Here is a 24,032-nt window from a genome sequence, read left to right on the forward strand (position 1 = left end):
CCCCACCATCGCCGGCACTTCTCAATCAAATCGCTGCTTGTCACCCTCTGGATGTCCATGCTCCCTTTGATGACAACGGTCTCCAGGGCAGGGCTGTGGGTGGAGACCTCCTGCAGGCGTCAGGCTGAGCTTCCCGTCAGCAGTTCTCTCATTCGTTCTTTAAATAGCATCATAATATTAAATACGTCTTTTCTGCTCAGATGCCACCACAAGCCAGAGAAGCAGAGAAAACCCCTAGCCTCCTGGGGCCACTCAGTTCCCCCACGTACTCGGAAGAGAAAACAAGAGCCGGAAGCTCAGAAAGCCGAGGGAGGCTTTAAGACTTTTGATACCAAAGAACGTCGGAAACAATGCTGAATGTCAGCGGCTTTCGGGAGATGCAGACCATCCCGCGGTCCCCAGCCCGGGTGAGCACGCAGCTGGCGGGGCCACAGTCCGGCGGAGAAGGACGAGACGTCCTGAATGCTAGCGAAGCCCTGAGAACACCCCAGAGGAAGGCCAGCAAGATAGTGGACAAGCACGGATGGAGCTGCCACGAGGGACATGGAGCTGGAGTGTGGGAGTGACGAAGCCAGGATACGAGCCATAGAGGGAGGCGCCCGTGCTGCCGTCCACGTGACGCTCCAGGATGTCGTGTAAGGGGCTCACGGAAGCCTGCATCCCCCAAAACAACAGAGGATGCAAACATGCAGTAAAAACATATGCAATACTGCACACATGTTAACGCACACGGGGGCCCCAGGGATGTGCACGGGGTCCAGGAAAGACAGGCACTGGATCAAGACGGCGCGGGGTCGGGGGGGGCGGGTACGACGAGGGTTCAGGACGGAGAACACAGGGGCACCGACGGCACCCTCGTTTCACCTCTGAACAGAAGGACAAGCACGGAAAAACGTAAACCTGACACTGCCGAGTGGAGGGCGCGTGACTTTCATCGTAGCCTTCCACACCTCGCTGGATGCCTGACGCCAGGAGCACGCGGGAGCCCAGCGCTGGGGCTGAGGAGGAGCCGGGGCGGCGAGGACGCTGCCTGGCGGGCCCGGGACTCCTGCGTCCGAGCTGGGCTCCAAACAGACACGGGACGGTGGCCACCCGGGCCTCTAGGCTGAGGGACGCCTGAGTGGGGAGGCGGGAGCCACAGGCACCAGAGCCCGCTCTCGGGGCCACCGGCCACGTGGGGCGTCCCGATGAGACCCGCATCCTTAGCACAGAGCCTGTCTTTGCCTGGAGACCGGCGGCTTTTCTTCTGCTGGCTGACCAGCGAGGCGAGTTCTGGGAACGGCCCTAAGAGAAACCCTGAGACGAGGGTCTTTGAGCAGCTGACAGCTGACGGATGACCGCCCGCAGAATGACAAAGGGGAGCTGTGTGGCGGCCGCATCACACCGCTGCGCCCTGGGAAACTAATTGCTCCGAATTGTTCCGGGCAGCATTATTTTTCTGGCAATCATTTTCTTTGAAAGCCCAAAATGAGCATGAAACAACTCTTTTGACCGGACATAAAAGTTAAATGTCCCAATGTTGATCAAATTAACTTCAGTGCTGTGACAATGGACTGTATTTGTGAAGAGATACTGGGGGACAAAGGGGCGCTTTATGCGAAGATTTCACAGTTGTGATGTAAAAATGTTCCTGAGGACCTGGCCCGCCGCATTGCACAGGGAGACACAAGAGCCCTGTCACTTGTGGAAAAAAATCTCACTTCACGGCCGAAAGCTTGGGAGAGGAGAGTCCAGGAAGGGCTGTGTGAGCTGCAGTCTCTGCTGCCGAGTTAATGCCCCAAACGCTCCCCGAGAGCGTGACTGTGCGCCTGGAGAGGGACCACCTGTCCCCACGGTGGGTACAAAGGTGCACGTGGCCCTCACAGCCCCCCCCCCCAGAGCCCCGGGGAGGGTCTGAGCCACCCCTCTAGGTGGACAGGAATCCAGGCCCCGCGCAGAGGCCCCAACACAGCCCACGGCAGAGTCTCCGAGCCTGATGCCCTTTGCTAATTAGAGGTTTGTCTTCTTTTAACCTTGCAGAGCGAGAGGGTTTTTTTTTTAATTTTCTTTTTTTTTTTTTTTGGCCCCGACTCGCGGCATGTGGGATCTTAGTTTCCTGACCAGGGGTCAAACCCACACCCCCTGCATTGAATGCACAGAGTCTTAACCACTGGACCGCCAGGGAAGTCCCAGAACAAGAGATTTAAAGCAAAATATTATTGCACAAAAACATCAGTTATAATTTATCATAAAAACCCAGACGAACCCACTGGCCGCCCTTTATTAACACCGGAAATCCTATTTTCCAGCGTCTCCGAGGGGAATCCTTCCCACTAGGCCCGCCACAGCAAGGGCGTCATGGGCCACAGCAAGGGCGTCATGGGCCACAGCAAGGGCGTCATGGGCGCGGCGCTCTGCAGGGGACACGCGTGGCGGGCGCTGCTCGTAGCGTAGACACTTCTGAAAGTTCACACACTTCAGACGAGAGTTTGACTCTCAGGGTTTGTTTTTTTTTTTTTTTAAATAGGCTTTTTATTTTGGAATAATCTCCGATTCACAGAAAAACTGCAAACACAGCACCGGGTGCCTCTCGGTTTTAACCCGAGGTCCCCCCACCAGCTCGTGGGGACAGGACCTGGGCTGACGTGCCACCTTTCCCGGGCCTGACACCCTCGCTCGGATGGAAACGCGAGCCTGCGAGGCTTTACAGGGAGATTAAGCCGGGAAGGCGGGCTCCCCTCGGACCCCGCGCTGTTTCCCTGCGTCCACGCCGGCCGCAGACAATGTTCCCAGAGGTTCCCAACGCCCTGAATGGGAAACTGTTGGTGGCAGCGTCCATTCAAAGGGCCAGCATGGCATTGTCCTCGCAGTCGGCAGAGAGAATGCGGGCTGCTGGTGGCTGCCAAAAGGTTAGCACCCCGATGAAAGGGCGGCCCGTCATTCACCGCCGACAGAGCGGCCCTTTGTGCGGGCGGCCCGGCCCCGCGCGGCGGAGGTCCGGATGCGGCTGGCTGAGCGCCCCACAGAAGCCCTCCATGGGAACGCAGAGCCAGGGAAGGGCCCAAAACCCAGAGGCCGCTTTCCCGGGGGCCGCAGAGCACAGGCGGTCTGGGGCAGTGACACATCCTCGGGCCATCCGTCTGACGACCTGACCACAGCCGCCAAGCCCAGCTCATTTCCCCATCCGGCCGGCTCCGGCCCCGAAGGAGGCCCCAGAGAGGGCCCGGGGATCGCAGGGCCCCAGCCGCGCCCCAGCCGAGCAGCCCCGGGGGGCCGGTCTGGCCGCTGCGAGGTGACCCCTCCCAGGAGGGCCGCTCCCAAGTCTGATGTGACCGCACGCGCCCCTGGGCCTCCTCCTGAACCAAGGCACCATGCGCGTCGGGCCGGTGCCACGAGGGCGGACAGCCCGGGGCCTCAGCACAGACTGGGCGATGCTGGCGCCTGGCTGCGGACAGGGTGAGGGCAAGCAGACCCCCGTGTCCCCCACATGGGGGCCTCGGACGGGGCAAGGGGCCTGGTCTCCGGCAGCCCGGAGGCGAACTGGCGGCCACTGTCTCGCCCCGCTGAACGGCGGCACGGGGACAGGCTCCTGGCCTTCCGGCTCCGTCCAGGGCGCGTCTCGGCCGAGCACGTGCACAGAAGGAACGGGCACAACTCGTGGCCCGGGCAGGCTGGCGAGGTCCTGGGGAATCTGAGACCCCGCCCCAAGCCCAAGCGGACCAAAGGCCCCATTTAGGGCACGGGCGCTGGTGGGAGAGGCCTCCAGCTGAGGACTCGGCCGCTGGACGTGCTCCGGCAAATCAGGGCCAAACACAGCCTGTTAATCGGGTGTGAGGGGCTCCCTTTCTTTCCCAGATGACAGCCCATCAGCGGCGACCCCGTGAAAGGTCACATGAGACCATCACAGACAGATGGAGGGCCCCAGAGGGCCCAGGGGGAGGGTCCTGAAAACCAGCTGTGATGGGGGTCGGGGCGGTCGGAGGGGGTGCTGGGAGCCTGGGCAGGTGACGGGAGGAGCTCACACACTCTGACGACCACTGAGGCTGCCTCCCCTCTGGCCAGACACCCGCAGCCAGGCCGGGAAGCTGGGGCAGAGCAGTGCGGGAGGCGGCGCTCGGCCGGGCAGGGCAGACCTGCCCAGCCAGCCGCTCCAAGGGGCCTAGAGCCGGGGCCCGGCGGGTGGGCCAGAGTCTGGGAAGACTCAGCCCCCGGCCAGCGGGACCCCAGGCCAAAGGAGACCTCCGTCTGCCGTGGCTCATCTTCCCCCCCAGACGGAAAAGAAAGTGAGGCCACCCACCGTCCAGCGCGTCTGGACGGGACAGCGGGAGCCTTGGGGCAGGGGTCGGGCTTTGTGCATTATCCCTGTCGACGTCGGCAAGTTTCGTATTTTTGGTAAATAGGAAAACGCTAACTAGGAAAAGTGGCTTGAAGAGCAAGCCGCGATCCTCCCCGGAGGTGGGCGGGGGGAGGCCCCCCTCAGCACCTACCTGTCGAGCACGTAGCCCAGGGCCTTGTGCCGGATCCCCGAGTACACAGAAGGGCTGGTCTCCCAGGCAACCAGGTTGGAAGCATCGTGGAAAAGATGGATGTTCACCAGGTCAAAGGCACTGCGGGGACAGAGACAGAAAGCTCGCAGGAGGGCTGGGGCTGCCGGGCCGCCTGCGCGGCCCCCCCCACACCACCCCACTTGGCTCCTCAGGGCAGGCGCACCCGCGCTGCCCAGGCGCGTCCTCCTCCGAGGCGGGGTCAGAGAGGACACACGAGACCTGGAGTCCCCACACAGTCAAGTCCCCACAGGGACGCGGGTGCTCGGCCCACGGAAAAGGGAGCTGTTTCTCGGAAGAAAGGGACCTACACAGGATCCCAGGAACTTTCCTCAGAACGGGGGGCCGGGGGAGGAGGGAGGGGGACAGGGGGGAGGGGGAGGGGACAAGGCCCCGCCCCAGGCCTCAGCTCCCTCCGCGGGCAGCTGGTGCTACAGCCCGAAGCCCCCTGTGCCGCTCAGTGTTCACCATGGGGTCCCCGTGCCACGGGGGTCACTAAGGGATTCATTTCACTCTCCAGAAGAAGCCCCAAGCTCACAGCCCTTGGAAAACCCTTGGGGAAACCCTGGCAGCCCAGTGTCGCCTGGGCTTCTGCAGGGACGTGGTGAGGCGGGTTTGGCCCGTCAGCCTCTCGTGCCCAGGGAGCCCTGGGGCATCGCTGCAGCCTGTCTGCCGCACAGCGAGGCGGGGGCCATCTGCAGAGCTGGGACCACCGGGCCCGGAATTCCAGATAAAGAGCTCGAAATCTCTCCTATGGCCTCATGAGGACCCACTGACCCCAGGCGGCCACCCCGTGCCCCTCCCACGCTGGACCGGGGTGGGGCCGTGGGACTGAGGGCAAGGGCAGGAGTGGGGGGGTCAGGTCACGAAGGCTGCGGCTGTCTCAGCTCCCCTGGCCCCAGGGAACGCCCTGACCTGCGTGGCCCCAAGGAGGGGCCCGCGTGGAAATAGCAGGGGGGCCGCGGTCACTGGCTGACGCTGGCACCTGACGGGGGTGCGGCTCCTGAGGATGGGCTGCAGCTTTGGCCTGAACAAGCGGCCAGCTAGCGGCAGGTCGGGCCTCTCCCCAGGGAGACACCCCAACCCCAGGACCTCGCAGTGCAGACCGCGGCCCTCAGTCCCCCGGGACCGACCCCAGGTGGCCGAGCGCACGTCAGGGAGGCAGGACCCGCTGCTGGACGCAGCAGCAGGGGGCCACCATGGGGAGGGGCTGCCAGGGCACCCACAGGGCGGGGAGGCGGGCGGGAGTGAGTGCTGGGACACCAGAGTCATGGGCCCGGCAACCACGCTCTGTGTCACACGGAGTCGCCAGAACAAAAAGGGTCAAAGAGTAGAGGGTCGGCTCAGGTTGGGCAGCCTTAGACGGAAGTGCCCCCCGCACCGCTTGTGTCCAGTACTAAAGGGGGAGCGTCCTGGGACGCAGGGGACCACGATGGACGTACCAGTCCGCAAGGCACCACCTCGTCCGGATGAAGCCTTTCCTCGACCACTTGCACTGAAAAACAAACAGGTCACACTGGTCAGCAGTGAGGGGGGAGGAGGGCACGCCTGGCTCACAGGCAGTTGGGGCGCCGAGAAAAGTGGGACCACACGGGCTCCGCACTGGCCGCGGGCAGGGAGGGCACCATGAGGCACGACCACCACCATCCCCCAGACCGGAGGAGGCTGCAGGGGCTCGGCCGGCCAGGCCGCGGGGAGCCCCAGTGAACAGGAGGACGCCCTTGGCCAAGTTCAGGGGCCCCGCGTAGAGGCTCCAGCAAGACCTCCTACGCGGCTGGCAGGCCTGGCGGGTGACAGGACGCGTCTGAGCCGGAAGGAAGCTGCGCGGTCTGCGTGGAGAGGCCGCCACTAGCGGGCTCGGGGCCTGTGGCGTCAAGGCCGCGAGAGAGCCGTGTGGGAGCCCGGGAGGCAGACGGGGGGTCAGACCACGGAAACCCCATCTTTACTTCTCCACCAACCCCCCTCAAAGAAAAGAACTTCTGCTGGAGAAGCTGGGAGAAGCCTCGCTGAGCCGCCACCCGTCCTGCTGTCCCGCAGTTGGGGTGGCACCTGCCCCGTCCAGCGTCAGCGGCCACCTCGTCCCCTCGGGCTCACGCTGGGCGGGGAGGAGGGCGGGGCGCAGCCGGGCTGACCAGCGGCCGCTCTGTGACGAAGGGCGTTCCGTGTCGGGGGCCGCGTGTGACGGTGTCATAATCAACTGCCACTTCAATGGCCACACAGCACCGGGCAGCTCACGGCCTGAGCGGTTTTGGGAGTGGGGCTCCTCCCGGCACCCCTTGCAAGTCCCGGGAGGCACCGGGGACCTTCCTGAATCCCTGGTGGCAAACTTTAGGGTGCTGGAGGGAGCGTCTGTCTTCTCCGGGACCCTCCGCCCACACCCCAGGGCAGCGCGTCAAGCGTCCCCGGAGCACAGGGGCTGGTCCTCGGGCGGGGGGCATGTGGGGCTGTGCCGTGGTGACAGGCGGGGGCAGAGGGCGGAGACCGTGTGGTCCCGGAGATGGGAACCGAGTGGCACCCAGAGACCAACGCGGCGAAAAGCACTGCCTCCTGACGGCCATGTCCAGGGAAGCAGGGGCCCAGGTCAGCCACGCGCTTCTTTACTTAGTGCAGACGGTTCAGCGGCTAAAGCGCTCTCCACCCGCCTCCCTAACCCCCGTCCCGTTTGTTTCTACTCCCCCGACAGAAAGGCCGTCACGAGGGGCTCCTCACTTTTCTGCCCCATTCGGCACCCCGTGGGCTCCTAACCCCCACCCCCTGCCCAGACTGCTCTCGCAAGGTCACCACGGCCTTGGGTTCTGGACGAGTCCTCAACCGGACCGCTGATTCACTGACCCTCTCTCTGACCACGTCTGGTTCAGAATCCAGCCCACTGTTCAGCGCAGCGCCTGCGGGACCCAGGAGCCCTCGAGGTTGAGAATCGCACCCAAGGTCACATGGCAAGTGGTCACCCGCTGGGGCAGGCCGCAGGGGAGCAAGGCCGGACGTGGGCCCGGTCAAATCCACCCGAAGGTCCGTCGCCTTCTCCCACTGCCGCAGCAGGAGTGGGAGGAGGTCGCCACGCGCACCGGCTGTCGAGGGCGCCCCGCCCCCCCTCAGCCTCTCCGGGAGAACCAGCGACTTGTCTTCCACCTGGAGCCACATCCTCCTGCAGAAAGTGGGAAGCGGGCGCCGCCACCCTGGTGCCCTCGTGCACACTCGGAAACCAGGAGCCGCAGCACAGGGCGGCCCGACTCCTGGGCTCAGGGCGAGCCTCCAGAAGCGGGACCAGGGTCTGGGCCGGTTCCCCGGGAGCAGCCAGCCGGGCAGCCTGCAGTCAGCACACATGTCGGGAGGCTGGGGCCTCCAGCACAGAAGCTTCCGGATGCAGATGCTCGTTGCAAACGGAGGCGAGGCGGGGTGCATGCGGGCGGGGCGGGGCCTCCTCTGCCTCCGCCCAGCCCAGTGCACGCTCCCAGGCTCACTGGTCATCGGCTGCCTTCTCAAGCCACCGAAGGCTCCAGGCGACGGTAGACGGGACGGCAGTGGCTGGGGTGCCCACCCCGGTTCTCAGAGAGGCTCTCACACTGGAGTGGGAACCATGTCACGCCTGGGCCGGGGCGGGGGCGGCAGGGGGGGACTGCCACATCGTTCACCTGACAATATTAAGTCTCTGCTCAGATGCCCTGTTAATAGGATTCCTTTACCAGCAGATGGATGGCGAATACAGGCGGTTTCATCTACTAAAAGACGGCATAAATCACGGTGAGAAAAGGGAGGCTGCAGGAAGGTTATCACCACCCAGCCTCCCCGTGAAAGGCCCGCTTCAGAGCATTAGTGAAATTAATTCATCTTTCATAAGAGCTTGGAGCGGTCCCTGTGATGTATGGTAACAACCAATTTCTCACTACAGGCAAGAGGAAAAAAATGCCTCGGCCCCGACTGACTACACAGACCTGCTTTTTTTTTTTTTTTTTTTTTTTTTTATTTTTATTTTTTTAATATATTTATTTATTTTTGGCTGCGTTGGGTCTTCGTTGCTGCGCGCAGGCTTTTCTCTGGTTGCCGTGTCTTTGTTGCGGTGCGCGGGCTTCTCATTGCAGTGGCTTCTCTTGTTGCAGAGCACGGGCTCTAGGCGTGCAAGCTTCAGTAGTTGTGCAGTGCGCAGGCTTTAGTTGTGTGGCATGCAGGCTTAGTTGTTCCGTGGCATGTGGGATCTTCCCGGATCAGGGCTCGAACCCGTGTCCTGTGCAGTGGCAGGCGGATTCTTAACCACTGTGCCACCAGGGAAGCCCCAGACTTTTTAAAAATGGTCTCACGTTGTCTGGAATGCTTCCCCCAGAGGCAGCATGTGGAAATCGCGTCGAGCCAAGAGCGCCCACAAGCCACCAGGGAAAGTTCTGTCGGTTTTATATGCAGTGGGCTGTAATTATTTGGAATTGCATCATGCCTCCATCACGGTAATTACGTTTAGATTACCCTTAAGTGACGGTAATAAAAGAAAGAGAAATCAGTCTTAAACTAATTCCCTCCCCCAAAACGTGTTCCAATAAAGCTAAAGGCCTGGCCTGCAGGCCCAGCAGGAGGGGAGCTGCCACAGTGCAGCCTCCTGGGCACCGCGGCCCTGCCCGGCAGCCTGCTGGCCTGACACACGCCGGGCAGAGGCTTCTAGTAGGACACGTGAGCCCGTCAACGGTCCTGGAGTTCCTTACACCTGAGAAATTCCACGCAGTTGACAGAAACATCAGAAGCATTTGTGTTCTTCTCAATAAGATTTTCCTTCTGTTAATTTATCGAGATGAGAGGAAAATGAACAAGCCCTGAAAACTCATACGTCGTCAGACCCAGCGGACCGCACACTCAGGCAATTCCGCGGAGCAGAACGGGGCCCCCAGGAAAGCCAGCACCCCGGGGCAGGGGTCACCTTGTCCCAGCAACACGCCGCTCTAGTCGAGACATCGGGACACTCCCCCCTCTGCCTGCGGATGACAGTGAGGCCGCCTGGAGTTGGGTCTGAGGAGGGCTCAGCACCCCCAGCCGGCGCCGGCCAGCACCTCGGAGGGCACAGCGCACGGGGTGCGCAGGGAGGTGGGAACCACAGCTGAGGTTCCCACACCTGCCCCCCCCCCACCCCACCCACAGGTCAACCTCAGCCCAAGCTGCACAGCCGCCTGGGCCCTGGAGGGAAGAGAGATGCGGGGAGACCCCCAGACATGCCATGGTCTGGGGAGGGAGTCCACGCAGGGCAGAGCCTGAGGGCCGGGGGGGCAGGGAGCCCCTCAGAAGGAGACCGCGGTCCAGGGAGGGATGGAGGCCAGAGCCGCAGGTCCAGGGGGGCAGCGGGCAAGCCGGGCACGCAGAGGCTCCCGCCCAGGTGCCGGACACCTTCTCCAGAGGAAGCAGTGGGGCCCCCTCTGCCCACCCAGGAGGACACGGTGACTCTGTCACACAGTCTGTGTCACACAGAAGCCTCCTCTTCGGCAGCGTCACAGCTCCTGGACGACAAACGCTGGGAGCCTCCGGTGAGCCCAGCTCCGAGGGCACAGGTGAAGGGAGAGGACCCCGAATTCTGGAGTCATCGGCAAGTGACGAGAGGATGAGGGGCGGCTGTGGGCTGAGCGAGCGCCTGGGGTGACGGGGGCCGCGCGCTGGGCGTCCACCTCGAGCCAGGTCGCCCAGGTGCGCCCCAGTCCTTGGCGGGGGGCGCGGAGCGGGAAGTCCATCCCAGGCACCAGGCGTCCCCGGGTGGGCAGCGGCCTGGGGGAGCAGCGCCTCGAGGGCACGGGCGGGTCCGGGAAGAGCAGAGGCCCGCCTGCCATCCCTGCCACTGCCAGTCACGGGCCAGGGGCTCGCCTTGGCACCGGCCGCGGCTCAGGACTTCAGTGGCAGTTAGAGGGGAGAGCTGCAAAGACACTCCACTGCTCAGAGGGCTGCCCCAAATGCTCCCCGCCCAGCCCCACGCAGGCCCGGGCCCCCACTGCTCGCCAGCCAGCCGGCCCCTGCGCTGATCTGGGCGAGGCTGGCTCCGTGGCCGTCCCAGCGGCCCTGCCTTCCCTGCCAGGTGCGTGGACCCTGGACATCAGCAGGGGCGTCAGGGGTCCCTCCTGCAGAGAAGCGGCTGCAATGCCAGAGCCTCGTCCTTGGCCCGTTCAGGGCTGTGCCCAGCGGGCCTCTGTAAGCTGGCTCTCCTGCTTTTAAGGTGCCCGCGTGGGGGAAGAGGCCGAGACCCTATCCGTGGTGCTGCAGGCCCCGCCCCCGGCCTCCCCGCAGCTTGCACCGTTTTCACCGGGGTCCCTGGCTGCTCTCAGGCCCGGGCCGGTGCTGGCGCCTGTGCTGCCTGCAGGGGAGCGAGGGTGAGTCTGGATCGGGATGGGCCAGGAGACCGGCACTGACGGCCTCTGACACCGACTTCTCAGCCCTCGCCCTGATCCGGGGAACCTTGGGCCGGCCTCCTGCTGGACACGTCCACTGGCCAACGTCCCGGGAGGACTGCAGGACTCACGGGCTCGGCCGCACTCATGGGAGGCTGAGAACGAAAGCTTCCGGAGCTTTCCAGCCACACCCTCCTCCAACCTTGGAGGCAGAGCAGAGGGGAGCAGTGCCGAGGGGCAGGGGCAGCGGCGGGCGGGGCGGGAGGCGGGCCCCTGACACCGCGTCCTTGGCCGGGGACGCGGCCCATCCTTCAAGGCGGCGGCTACCTTTCCTCCACTGCAGGATCGGGTCATAAAGCGAGTTAATAAAGTTGCGGCCTTGCTGAAATCAGCTCCCAGTGCCGCAGGAGGGGCGGCTCCGCAGAGCCACGGCGGGCAATCCTCGGCCAAGCAGACCTGCTCCGTGGGGGTTCGGGGGCCGTGTGGAAACGCAGCTGTGAGGAGGGGCCGCCCGGCTCTCAGTCTCACCCCCGAATGCTTCAGTCACGGGTCACTTCCTACTGCGAGTCAACAGGCCCCGAAAGGGAAGGTGATCCAGTCTGGATCAACACGTGGACCACACAGGTCACGAGACTCCAAAAACGCTGGTCACGACAGTACCCACTAAAGATACCAGAATCCAAAATTATGTGTGCAGCGGAGCGGCAACATAAAAATAACAAAACTACACAAAAATGCACCGAAACCCAGAGGAAACACATCCACGCTTTCTGATTGTGTCTGAGCAGAGGGTGAGAAGTAAGCCTGCACCTCCCTCCGCTGAAGCGCACAGGGTGGGGACACCCGGCTCCGAGCCCGCGGCTGCGCCTCTCTGGCCTCACCCAAGGCTTTACCCAGGGGAGAGCCGGGGGCTCACTCAGCGGCCTGGGGATGGGGAGAGCCCCCCGAGGGCCACTGTGCCAGCACGCCCGAGCTCTTTGGTGGGGTTGCATCACTGGCCAGATCGACCTGCTCACACTGAGGTTTGCTGGGAGGCCCCTGGCACACCCCAGGCCCCAAATGAACAGATTATTGTGTTTCTACCTCTCTGGGGGAAGGTTCCTTTGCCTGGAAACGATGATGATTGGAAAATTTACCTGCCGACGTAACGATAAACACCACGGACTCTCCCAGCCCTCATCTAAGACCACCCAGATGAACCCACGTGGGTTTTAGAACCTCCCAGAAGGACAGAATACTGGAGCATGACGGCAGTCGGGGATCCCCACTGTGAAGTATGAAGATTTCACGTCCTAAAGTCCACCTGAAAGTAAACGCACTAGTACGAGTGTGGCCGGCGGGGCCCCGACGTACCTCGGGGAAGTAGTCCTGCGGGAACTTCTCTTTTTCCAGCATGGGCGTGCTCTCCAGCGTGTCTGAGTAGATCTCCTTACCAGTGACTTTTTTATACTTCTTGGCTAGGAAAGAGCAGAAGAAGAACCCGGGGGTAACTTCAGCTCTTCGCCCCCTCCCCCCAGCTCAGGGCCACGCGGGGTCCCGCGTCCCACCCGGGCAGTGCTGTGGAGGCGAGGGAGGCCCCAGGAGGCAGACCCGACGAGGGCCACGACCCCAGGCAGGGCAGCTGCTCCCGGGGACGCCGTGGCTCATGCATCCCCATCCCTGGACCTGGAATCTGACACTGGGCTTCACTGCCACCTCCGAGCTCCCAGCCTGCAGATTTACAGGGGCTAATCGGCATCCTCTGAGCAAACTGCAGCTGTACTTAAAAGGGCCGTGGAGCTACCGTCCACTCACACTTAAGATGAATTTATTTAATAACATCGACTTCCTCCTTGCATCCAGCCAACATCCCTCATAACCAGGGAAGGGAAGTCCTTACGTGAGACAGGGGAAAGGAAAGATGGCCGGGCACTCTGGGCCAGCGCTCCCTGGCCACCCGCCCCGTCCAGTGTCCCGCGGGCTCTCCCCGCATCTGGCTGACGCCCCGCACACAGGGCCTGCTCTGGTCCTTTTACACCCAGACCTGGGATCGTTCCTTTTCAGAGACCACCGTGGGGTTTAATGCACAAATGTGTCTATTCCTCAAACTCTTACTTGTCTGGTGGGTGGGAAGGCTGTCAGCCTCCCCAGGAGATGCCGGCAGAGAGCCCAGGCAGCGGGGGGGCCTGCCGAGACCACCACGGGGAGACCCCAGCCCAGGCGGTCGCCGGACTGCCCCCACCGGCTGCCGGAGCATCACCTGTCCCCTGCTCCCGGGCCAGGACACTGGGGTGAGGGTCCTGGGGCGTGAGGAGATCCCTGGTGTTTGGCACGAAGGACGAGCCGTCCCGTCAGAGTGTCTGTGGAGGCCCTGCTCCGCGTCCCACGGGCAGCCCCGCCTGCAGTCTCTGGGCCGCCTGCCCCCACGGGCCCACTGACAGCACGTGGCGTGGACCCCTCCCCCAGGGCGGCGCTGCGCTGTACCCACTGCCCCTCTGACCTGGCTCCCAAACCACGGAGACGAGCCTCAGACGACAGGGGCAGCTGGCTCTGAGGCTACCCTCCCACCCCCGGGGTTGCCCATCGGGGGAAACGCAGGCGAACCCACGAGCCAGGAGGCTGGTGCCTGGGAAGGTGGGCACAGGCCGGTGTAAACAAACAAGGCACGAAGCCACGACCCACTCGCAACACCCACCTGCGGTGGGAAATGACGCAGAAGTGTGTTAATCACAGGAGGCACTTACTGTAACCACCCATCCATCTCCGTGGAAGGACAGTGTTTATCAAACCTCACCCCGCACAGCCAGCATCAGGGTGGCGGGGGGCGGGGGGGTTGGTGCTGTCTGCGAGGCACACCTGCCGTCGCCGGCACGTCGCGTCCAGCTCCCCTTCACGAGGCGGACGGGCCACCCCGGCCCCGGAGCGGGGCAGCTGACCACTCCTGCTGACGGCAGGCCTGTCCCACACAGACCGCCCGGGGCGCCAGGCTCTCAGGCGGCTGCAGCCTGCGGTGTGGACCCACCCGCCTCGCCCCTCCCTCCACCCCGCCCGGGCCTCGAACTCCCCTCCTGGGCCCTCCCGGCACCAGTGGGCACCAGGACGTCCACTGAGTGCCGCGGGGCCCGGCCAGAAGCTGAGGACGCGGACGTGGGACGCAGACACGACCCGGAGAGTGGGCCTGGGCGTGAGGCGGGGAGACGGACGTGGATTGGGACACGGGACGTGGATACGCCCCGAGTGCGGCCGCCCGGAGGCCAGAGCCGGGTCTTGCTGACGAGCCTGAGGCAGTGGGAAGGAGGAGGGAGGCCGCTCAGACCCGGGAGCACGGCGGCCGAGTGTGGAGGGCGGGAGGGTGCCACGTGGGGGGCGGGCGGGGGAGCCCCGGAGCAGGGCGGCGCTGAGCCTGATGGAGGAGCGGGGGTGGCCCTGGGCCCCCGCGAGGCCTCTGTGGAGGGTGAGGGCCGGGCAGAGGTCCAGCCCCAGCAGCGGCCGGCCTCTGCCGGGTCCTAGGGACGCCCCTCCTCCCGACATCCGGGCTCGTCCCTGGGAGGCGCCGAGCTGCTGCTGGGGCCATGCGGGCCCACCGTCCGGGCGCCCTGCAGGGGGTTACTTATCCCTCCTTCCTACGCCCCTTTGCTAACCGCCACGGCCCGAGTATCTCCTGGACCTGAGAATAAAGAAAGTTCTTTCTAAAGGTCTGTTCAGGATGGGGATCCTCGTAGCAAAGGCTGAATCACCAAAACAGCCCACTGCGGGCATCGGTTCATGAGCTGCAGAGGGGTGGACGCCCCCCCAAACGGACATCCTCAGGACGGATGGATGTCCACAGGGCAGACGCGCCAGCCGTCGGTGAGCCAGGCGGGCACAGGTGCAGGAGCAGCCCTGAGGCATGGGCAGCCCCCTGAGGGCTCTCAGAAGTGAGGACAGGGCAGGGGCTGCAGCAGCAGGCAGTTCTGCTGAGATGAAACCCCAGTTCCCTTGAGGAAAGAGGAGACTGGGGAGGGGTGGGGGGGAGGAGGCCTCTTTCTTAAAAATGAGACTGTATTTTTAGAGCAGTTTGGGGATTACAAAAACTGAGCTGCAAGTGGAGAGCTCCCACCCTCCCCCCGAACAGCTTCCCAACATCTCGTGTTGGTGGGCTCGCACGCGCTAGGGGTCCTGACAAACGCAGGTCATGTATCCACCGCTGCAGTGGCACGCAGAGCACCTCCACGGCCCTAACCCCCCGTGCTCCCCCTGTCCATCCCTCCCTCCCCCAGCGCCTGTCAACCAGCCATGCTTTCACTGTCTCCCTCGTTTCCTCAGTCGCTGACCACATACTGCAGGCGGCCTCCTCCAGTGGGCTGCCTTTCGTCAGGAACACACATTTTAGGTTCCTCCTAAAAGGTTCCTCCATGAGTTTTTGTATCTTGATAGCTCATTCTGTTTTACTGCTGAATAATATTCCATTGTCTCTGGACCACAGCTTGTTTATTTGTTCATCTATGAAGGACAGATTCTGGTTACTTCCAGTTTTTGCTAATTACGAATAAAGTTGCTATAAACATTGCTGTAAAGGTTTTTGTGCGGACATTAGTTTTCAACTCATTTGGGTAAATGCCAAGGGATGTGTAAGAGTATGTCTAGCTTTGCAAGAAATTGCCAACCTGTCTTCCAAAGTGGCTGGACCATTCTGCATTCCCACCCGCAATGAGTGAGAGTTCCTGTTGCTCCACGTCCTTGCTAGCACGGTGTTGTCAAGTTTTCAGATTTTAGCCATTCTCATAGGTGTGTAGTGGTTTTAATTTTTTTAATTTGCATTTCCCTGGTGACATATGATGTTGAATATCTTGTCATCATATGTCTGCTATTTGTATATCTTCCTGGGTGAGAAGTCTGTTTAAATCTTTAGCTCACTTTTAAATTGGGTTGCTTTCTTATTGTTGAGTCTTAAGAGCTCTTTGTATATGTTGGATAACAGTCCTTTATCACACGTGTCTTTTGCAATATTTTCTCCCATCTCTGGCTTGTCTTCTCATTCTCTTAACAGTGTCTTTTGCAGAATGCAAGTTTTTCACTTTAGTAAAGTCCAACTTAAAATTATTTCTTTCATGGATCATGCTTTTGGTGTTGCATATAAAAAGTCATCACTGAACCCAAGGTTCACCTACATTTTCTCCTATGTTATCGTCTAGGAGTTTTATAGTTTCACATTTTACATTTAGGTCTATGATCCATTTTAAGTTTTTGTGAAGGTGTAAGGTCTGTGACTAGATTCCTTTTTGTGTGTGTGGATGTCCAGCAGGTTCCAGCACCATTTGTTGAGAAGAGTATCTTTGCTCTGTTTTGTTACCTTTGCTCATGTGTCAAAGATCAGTTGACTGTATTTGTGTGGGTCCATTTCTGGGCTCTCTCTTCTGTTCCGTTGATCTGTCTCTTCTTTTACCAGCACCACACTGTCTTGATTACTGTAACTTTATAGAAAGTCTTGAAGTTGAGTAGTGTCAGTCCTCCGACTTTGTTCTTCTTCAATATTGTGTTGGCTATTCTGGGTCTTTTGCCTCTCCACATAAACTTTAGAATCAGTTTGTCAATATCCACAAAATAACTTGCTGGGATTTTGAATGAGCTTGTGTTGAATCTATGGATCAAGTTGGGAAGAACTTGACAATACTGAGTCTTCCTATCCATGAACATGAACTATCTCTCCACTTATTTGGGTCTTTTTTGATTCCTTCAACCAGATTCTGTAGTTTTCCTCATGTAGATATTATACATATCTTGTCAGATTTATTCCTAAGTACTTCTTTTTGTATGTGTGCTAAGGTAAATGATATTGTGTTTTTAATTTCAAATTCTACCTGTTCAGTGCTGGTATCGAGAAAAGCCACTGACTTATGCTTATTAACCTCATATCCTGCAACCTTGCTTACTGGTACCAGTTTTTGTTGCTACTGTTGTTGTTGTTGGTTCCTTGGGATTTTCTATGTAAACATGTCACCTAAGAATTAAGACAGCCCCTTCCCATGAATAAGCCTTTAATATCCTTTTTTTTTTTTCATCTTATTGTATTAGCCAAGATTTCCAGTATGATGTTGAAGAGAAATGGTGAGAGTGGACACCCCCTCCTTGTTACTGACCTTAGGGTAAAAGTATCTAGTTTCTCACCATTAATTTTGATGTTAGTGTAGAATCCCTGCAGATGTTCTTTACTGAGTTGAGGAAGATCTCCTCTATTCCTAGTTTGCTGAGAGTTTTTATTACAAATGGGTGTTGGATTTTATCAAATGCTTTTTCTACATCTATTGATATAATCATGTGATTTTCTTCTTTAGCCTATTGATGTGATGGATTACATTAATTGATTTTTTGGATGTTGAATCAGGCTTGCATACCTGGGATAAATCTGAATTGGTCATAGTGTATAATTTTTCTTATACATTGTTAGTTTTGAGTTGCTAATATTATATTGAGGAATTTGCATTTTCTGTCCATGAGAGATACTGGCCTACAGTTTTCCTTTTTTGTAATACCTTTATCTAGTTTTGTTATTAGGGTAATGCTGGCCTCATAGAATGAATTAGGAAGTTTTCCCTCTGCCTTTATTTTCTGGGCGAGATTGTAGAGAATTGGTAAAATTTCTTCCTTAAATGTTTGGTGGAATTCACCAGGGAAACCATCTGGGCCTGATGCTTTTAGAAGGTTATTAATTATTGACTGAATTCCTTTTAATAGACAAAGGCCCATGCATACTATCTAGTCCTCCTTGAATGAGTTTTGGTGGATCGTATCTTTCAAAGAAGTGGGTCATCTAAGTTATCAAATCTATAGGCATAGACTTGTTCACAATATACCTTTATCATCCTTTTAATGTCCATAGGATCAGTACTGATGACCCCTTTCTCATTTCTAATACTAGTAATTTGTGTCTTCTTTTTTTCTTGGTTAGCCTGGCTAAAGGTTTACCAAGTTTTTCATCTTTTCAAAGAACCAGCTTTTGGTTTCATTGATTTTCTCTACTGAGTGTCTGTTTTCAATTTCATTGATGTATGCTCCAATTTTATTATTTCTTTTCTTCTGCTTATTTTGGATTTAATTTGTTCTTCTTCTTGTTTTCTCAGGTTGCACAGGAAGGCTAGAGGAGGCTGCAGTCGTCTATCTTCCTCCCCCCATTGGTTAGGCCCTGATCAGACCCCAGTGGGCTGGGCTCAGGGTTTCCCTGAGGGCAGGCCTTTAAGAAGAACAGAGTTGTCTGGGCATATTTCACAATAGCTCCTTTCCCCTCCCCTGCCAGAAATGGGGATTTTTCTTTGATCTGCGGCGTGAGGACCCGGTTAGCTTCCAGGAGGTAAAGCCCGCGACAGCGTAGGCCCTGAGCCTGGGTGCGCTTCCCCCGCCAGCTGCCCGCGCTCGGCCTCTCTTAGTGTCCCGACCGTGCGGTGCTCTCTGCTCAGTGGGCTCTGACTCTCTGGGCCCGTCTGTCTGTCTCCCTGGTTTGGGGGGCAGCAGTTTGCCCTGTGACTTTGCTCCTCTGAGGGACCTAAGAAGAATCATCTATTTTCAGCTTGTTTGGATTGTCTCTCGTGAGGATTGAGTGACAGCTTCCAAGCTCATCATGTGCTGGACCAGAAACTGGAGTCCCTTTCATCCCTTTTCATCTCAAGTTTCTAAGTAGGAACATATTTGTTAAAATTCTGGCTGTTTCTTTTCAAAAGTTGATTCAAACTTCACAAACCTGGATTGCTTTTGCTGTAGTTCAATTCCAGGCAGAAGTGCGAGCCTCAAAGAGCCGGGGCTGCGGAGAGGGGGCCGGCAGCCCACGCCTGCCCGAGACCCTGGCCTCGCCCGCGCCGTGGATCGGTCGGCAGCAACACCTGCCACGCCGCGCCCAGTGGTGTTTTCAGACTCGACACAGCCTCCCGCCAGGTTCGCCTGCTCAGGGCATGGCCGCTGCCCGTTTTATCATGGTTCTTGTCACTGACAACGTGGAGGTTTTGCTAGAGTCAAACGTACATCGAAGGTACAGCTGTAAATAAACTGCGGGCTAGCCAGGCACTTTAGGACGAGTTTGATTTAGTAATAAAGTATGTCTGCAAATGGTTTCTTGGAAAAAGGAAAAGTTCAACAGACGTGGCACCTGTGGAGCTTGAGGTGCAGGTTTACTAGAAGCGCAACCTGTTCTGCTTCAGCTTCGTCTGGAGCCGCTGTGTCTGCACGGCCCCTCTGCTCACAGCCCTGCGGCCCGAGGACAGGACACTCGACGTCCAGCGGCTGCTAGGGTCGTGGGAAGAGCAGCCCCGGCCCCGGCTCTCGCCAGGGCTGCTGGGCCGCTCCGAGCTCCTCGGCAGGAAAGGCAGACGCTGCGTCTCAAGCGCAGACAAAGCTCAGGCTACGGGGCCGGGGAACGATCACCTGCTGGCTGGGACCCTGCTCTCAACGCTGATGGAATCACTGCTTCCCAACTTGGTGAGTGTGATCCGCCTCCCGAGTGAGTGGTGATCATGAATCTGAACAAACCGACATAATCAGCCGCTCCCACAGTTATCACACCTGGGGAGGCATCTCAGATTAATGTGATCCGGCTCAACAGCCCAAGTGGAGCTCAGACGGCCTTACGTGTAACATGAAGAGACAACCCTGCGTGGATGAGAAACGCACACCGAATGGCGCGGGGACGGCAGCTCCTCAGATCAGGGGACAGACTCACACACCCGCGTGTCATGAGCACCTTGGGTGACTCTTCTCAGCACAGACACACCGTGTTGACCCATTAAACACGGGGCTACGTTTTCTGCTCTGCCACAAACATATGCTCTCGCCCATTTTTTTCTGAAATATGCTATCCTCCGGTTGCGTTTTTCATTTTTTTTACTTTCTCACGTTCGGCAGGAACGCAGATACAAAACACTCCCCTCTCCTCTTAACTGTATTATAGGAAAGCTAGAGTCACCTGGCAGAGCCGTGAGGGGTGGCAGAGATGCGGTAACGGGCTGGGACGGCCGCAGGCGGGGCGGGGCGGGACGGGACGGGGAGGGGGAAGCCGCCCAGCACAGGCCGGCCACCTCGGCCTCAGAGAAGCCAGAGAGCAGGTGTCCTCACGACTCCCTGCTTAGTGACTGCGCAAACCCCTCGATCAAACCCAGACCATGTGGTGCTCTCGCAGGAACACTGGGTGGGAGGGACCAGGAGAAGCCAGACTAGCGGGCAGGGGGTCGGGGGTCCACCAAGACGGAGAATCCCAGAAGACAGCAGAGCACGCATGGAGTCTTACCTTTAAAGTCAAACTGGGAGATGTTTTTTAAGGATTCGTGAAGAAAGTAAAAGCTTCCTAGTGCCTGTAGAGCAAACAGAGAAATGGAGTGAGGCCAGCACGGGAGCGTTTCTAAAGCAGTCCTGAGCGGTGACTAAGAAGCTCTGCGGGTGAGAAAAAGAGCTCAGCTCACTGCAGCCCAATCGCAGCCCCCAAACTCAACAGTCAGCCGCAGACACTTTCCGACCCAGGACACCAGGAGCGCCGGCCACTAGCCAACCCCGAGGGGGCATCTCCCCTGTGGACGCACCCGCCCCCCCCCCCACCTCCCGTCTGCTGCAGGGTCCAGCGGTCCAGCGGGCGAGGGTCGGGGCAGAGTGGATGGCTGCTGAGTGCAGGACACGGCTCCGTTCCGGGCGGCACAGCCTCGCCGCGGCGCCCCCTGCCCCTCGGCAGGCCAGCCGCCCGCTGCCCGGTCCAATCCCTCCCCGCTCACCGGCTCGTCCTTCAGGACTGAGCTGCAACCTCAGAGCGTCCGGAGCCACCGGCCCAGCCCATCCACGATCAACAGCGCAAGCAGTCACGGAGCGCCCGCCGGGCGCCAGGAGCTGTTCTGGGCGATGAGGCCGGTCCTGCTCGCCCCGCTCAGGGAAAGGCCACAGTGCAGCGACCGGGCTGGGGTGGGGATGGGGCATCTGGCGCCAAAAGTCACTTGTTTACCTGGGATTCAGACTTAACTGCGTGTGTATGTGCGTGTGTAGTTACACATCTTTTTCGTGTGTATCCATGCGTGTGACGGGGACTCAGGCACGCGGTCAGTGCCGACAGGCTCCCCACGGCGCAGGCACAAAATAAACGGAGCGCACGTGCTGCTTGCCTGACTCACCCATCAGGTCTCTGCCCCGAATCCTCTCCGAGAGGAGCTGGGCACCTTGGCGCACACACCCGAGGACCAGCCTCCGCTCTCTGTTCTGACCGCGGACAGTCAAGGCCCCTCCAAGAAGAGGGACGTGGGCAGCACTGGGCCCTGGAAAGCTGCAGGACCACACCCATGAGCGAACGGATATCTTCCCGTTTGCTTGGGTAAAGACAGCACTCAGAAAAAGCGTAAGTAAATAACGCAATTGCAAAGATTTGAACTATTGCCTCATTGGATGTGATAAAGCTAACATAATATTAAGAAGTTTACAATAAATAAATGGAAAATAAATTGCCAATGCAGGTACAGAGCTGTAACTCATAGAGTCAGAAAATCCATAATTAGCTCTAATGAACATTTCAAGTCAAAGTTCAACTCAACTTTTTCAACGTCTGACCGACTCCATCGATACAGTTCAGGGCCCATTTGTCACAGGCTGTGAGGACAGGGGGCAGGAAGCAGCCTGCCGACGGACGCCGGCTCGCGGGTCCTCTGACCCCGCACCTGTCAGCAGTGTGTTCGTCACGTCTCAGAGTATTGACTCCTTGCCTGTTTTGCTAGAAACAATTAAAATACTTTTTACATATTTATAAACCTGACTGTCAAGAGTGCTTATTAATTCTCCATTAGCGAAATACAGTCCAGCCGCTACTGTGTCCCCGGAGCAGCAGACACAGGGCGGGCGCCCTGACCTCTGGCAGCAGGATGGCCTCAGGGGCGGCCTCGCCCCGCAGCTATGGGGACCCAAGGCCAGAGTTCTCGCGACAGGGCTCTGAAGGGGTGCCGGGTGCGGGCCGGATGCGGCCCGTGTGGCTCCTGGTCCCAGCTGCCCGGCTCCACCGGATCCTCGAGGGTCTGCAGGGCTGCGAAGCCAGTCCCCTGCCTGTAGCGGGTCAGCTAACGGCTAACGGGACCACAGGCCACACCTGGGCGCTCGTTTGCCTGCGGGAGCTGAGCTCTGAAAGCCGCAGGCCGCTCTGCAGATACACAGAGCCAGGGCACGGGACGGGGCCGCAGGCAGACGGCCCCCATGCTGGTCAGGAAGCCACGCATCCGCAGATGTCAGTGAAGAGTGGATCTGCAGAGGGCACCACGGACGGAGCCGCCGCCCACGCGCCGCGGCCCGGGGACTCACCGGCAAAAGCTACTCCTTGGAAACACCCCTCCACCTTTTATTTGCAAACAGATCAGACATTCATTAACCGATTATTTCTGCGCCGACGTTAGCGGCCCAGGTACAGGTTAGCCCTCGGCCCCCGCGTCCAGTTGGCTTTCAGACAGTTCCGAACCCTCAAGTCAAATCGCCTGAGCAGGAAGGGGCACAGGAGCGAAATTTTCTTCTCCAGATACAATGAAAGAGGAAACCATACACGTGCTTCTCGCACACGACCCCAGGGCGCTAACTGTGCCTCTTGAGGGCACCGTGGGGGCGGGAAGGCCGGGTCTCAGCTCCCAGGGCGCCTGCAGAAGGGAGCTGCCCTCCTCGAAGTCCCAGGGAACACCCCCCGCCGTCCCCCAGGCAGGGGCTCCCCGAGAAGCCAGCTGCCGCATTCTAGGACAGGAGAGGGCGTACCAGGGGGCCACACACAGCCCAGGGCCGGGGAATCTGCCCATCAGGAGGGCCAACTGCCTTTAAGTGCAACACTGCTCCTCCAGGAAGGCACTGCACTACGTTGTTTCTACAGATACAGCATTTTCAACATGTCATTTTCTAAAAAAATAAAATAAATGCATCTGAGAAGAGGATAAAAACTTCCTAAGACACTGCTGATAACCAATCCTCAAGTCTGCAGCAAACCACAGAACGTGAGCCGCTCTACGTTAGAATCAATGGGCGTGAATGACTCACGGCTGGAAAGGCCCCTTGGTTTGGAGATTATGATGAACCCCTGACACGTCACCTGCTCTATCCCGTGGAGCAGACAGCGCCCCCAAATGAGGTACGGCCCTGCATGTGCACACGCGCTGTGGCGTCAGGGAAGCAGCTGTGCTCAGCTCAGCGCTGACATTCCAGTCAGGATCAGATGCAAACATCTCCACCCTCGGAGAACAAAGTTCAGGACACAAGAGGCTGTGATGTGGACCCAGGCTGGCTGTGAGTCCCTCGTAACACGGGGGGCCCGCAAGCTCTGAGCACACAGCCATGGGGAGACGGACAGCTCCACGGCCTCCCAGCTAGTTTACACCCAAGGGAAGCCGTGCATAAACGCACACACAGAGCTCTCTCTCAGAAGCCGGGGCTCTCAGGACACACGCACGGGAAGGCAGGCGGCACTGCCAGAAACACCAACAGACCCAGCAACCAAATGCCTAACAACGTGCAGACAGACACACGTGATCCACTCCTACAGTGGAGCACTAGCAAGGAGAACAAGCAAATCACACGGAAAACCACACAGGGGCTTCGCAATGTTGAGAAAGAGGAAAGTTCCTGAAACTTCACGGGGCATGGTGCCAAGATAACAGAAACACAATCAAAAGAGTGCATTTAAACAGAACGAAGGAATAAAGTGATCGGCACAAAACTCAGCATGGGGGTTACGGGGGGAGCAGGGCGATAAGCAGGTGCACACGGGGTGTCACTGCTCTAGAAAGGCCTTTGGTTGTGTGGGGACTTCCAGGGTGTCCGCTGTGCTGGACACTCCCAACACAACTGTCCCCCCAGAGGTGGCTGCCATCCTGAGTGTCAAAGGCACCCCTGGAAGGGCTCAGAGCCTTCACCAACTTTATCTGCGCCATCGTACCTACTCCCTCCTCAGGAACTTGTTTTGATGACTGTAGCTTTGTAGTATAGTCTTAAGTCAGGGAGTCTGATCCCTCCAGCTCCGTTTCTTTTCCTCAAGATTGCTTTGGCTAAGGAACTTGTTTTATTTTACATTCAAAATTCTATTTTAGAAACGTTTGATGTTGCAACATGTAACATTAGCTTATATTTAATGCTACAAGATTCAATATACAATAATACTGCAAGTTATTTATCCAGTTTTGCTGTTGGACATGAAGACTGCTTCCAAAGTTTTCACTATTAGAACCAA

The 24,032-nt window shown here is 58.7% G+C and overlaps 1 protein-coding gene across 6 annotated transcripts in view; it reads right to left on the reverse strand.

The window, feature by feature from the left end:
• Nucleotides 1-24,032, reverse strand: part of INPP5A (inositol polyphosphate-5-phosphatase A) — a 181,076-nt gene that overhangs the window by 42,186 nt on the left and 114,858 nt on the right. For 5 of the 6 annotated variants that reach the window (XM_059899965.1, XM_059899963.1, XM_059899964.1 and 2 more), the window contains 4 exons: nucleotides 20,100-20,163; nucleotides 12,224-12,327; nucleotides 5,966-6,018; nucleotides 4,467-4,586 (listed from right to left, as the gene is read on the reverse strand). In XM_059899965.1, the coding sequence (XP_059755948.1) occupies nucleotides 4,467-4,586; nucleotides 5,966-6,018; nucleotides 12,224-12,327; nucleotides 20,100-20,163 (341 nt within the window). The remainder of the gene's footprint in view (nucleotides 1-4,466; nucleotides 4,587-5,965; nucleotides 6,019-12,223; nucleotides 12,328-20,099; nucleotides 20,164-24,032) is intronic. The other variant, XM_059899968.1, reaches the window with a different exon arrangement.

The sequence above is a fragment of the Balaenoptera ricei genome, chromosome 16 (genome assembly GCF_028023285.1).
Source record: "Balaenoptera ricei isolate mBalRic1 chromosome 16, mBalRic1.hap2, whole genome shotgun sequence".
In the NCBI taxonomy this organism is placed as follows: domain Eukaryota; kingdom Metazoa; phylum Chordata; class Mammalia; order Artiodactyla; family Balaenopteridae; genus Balaenoptera; species Balaenoptera ricei.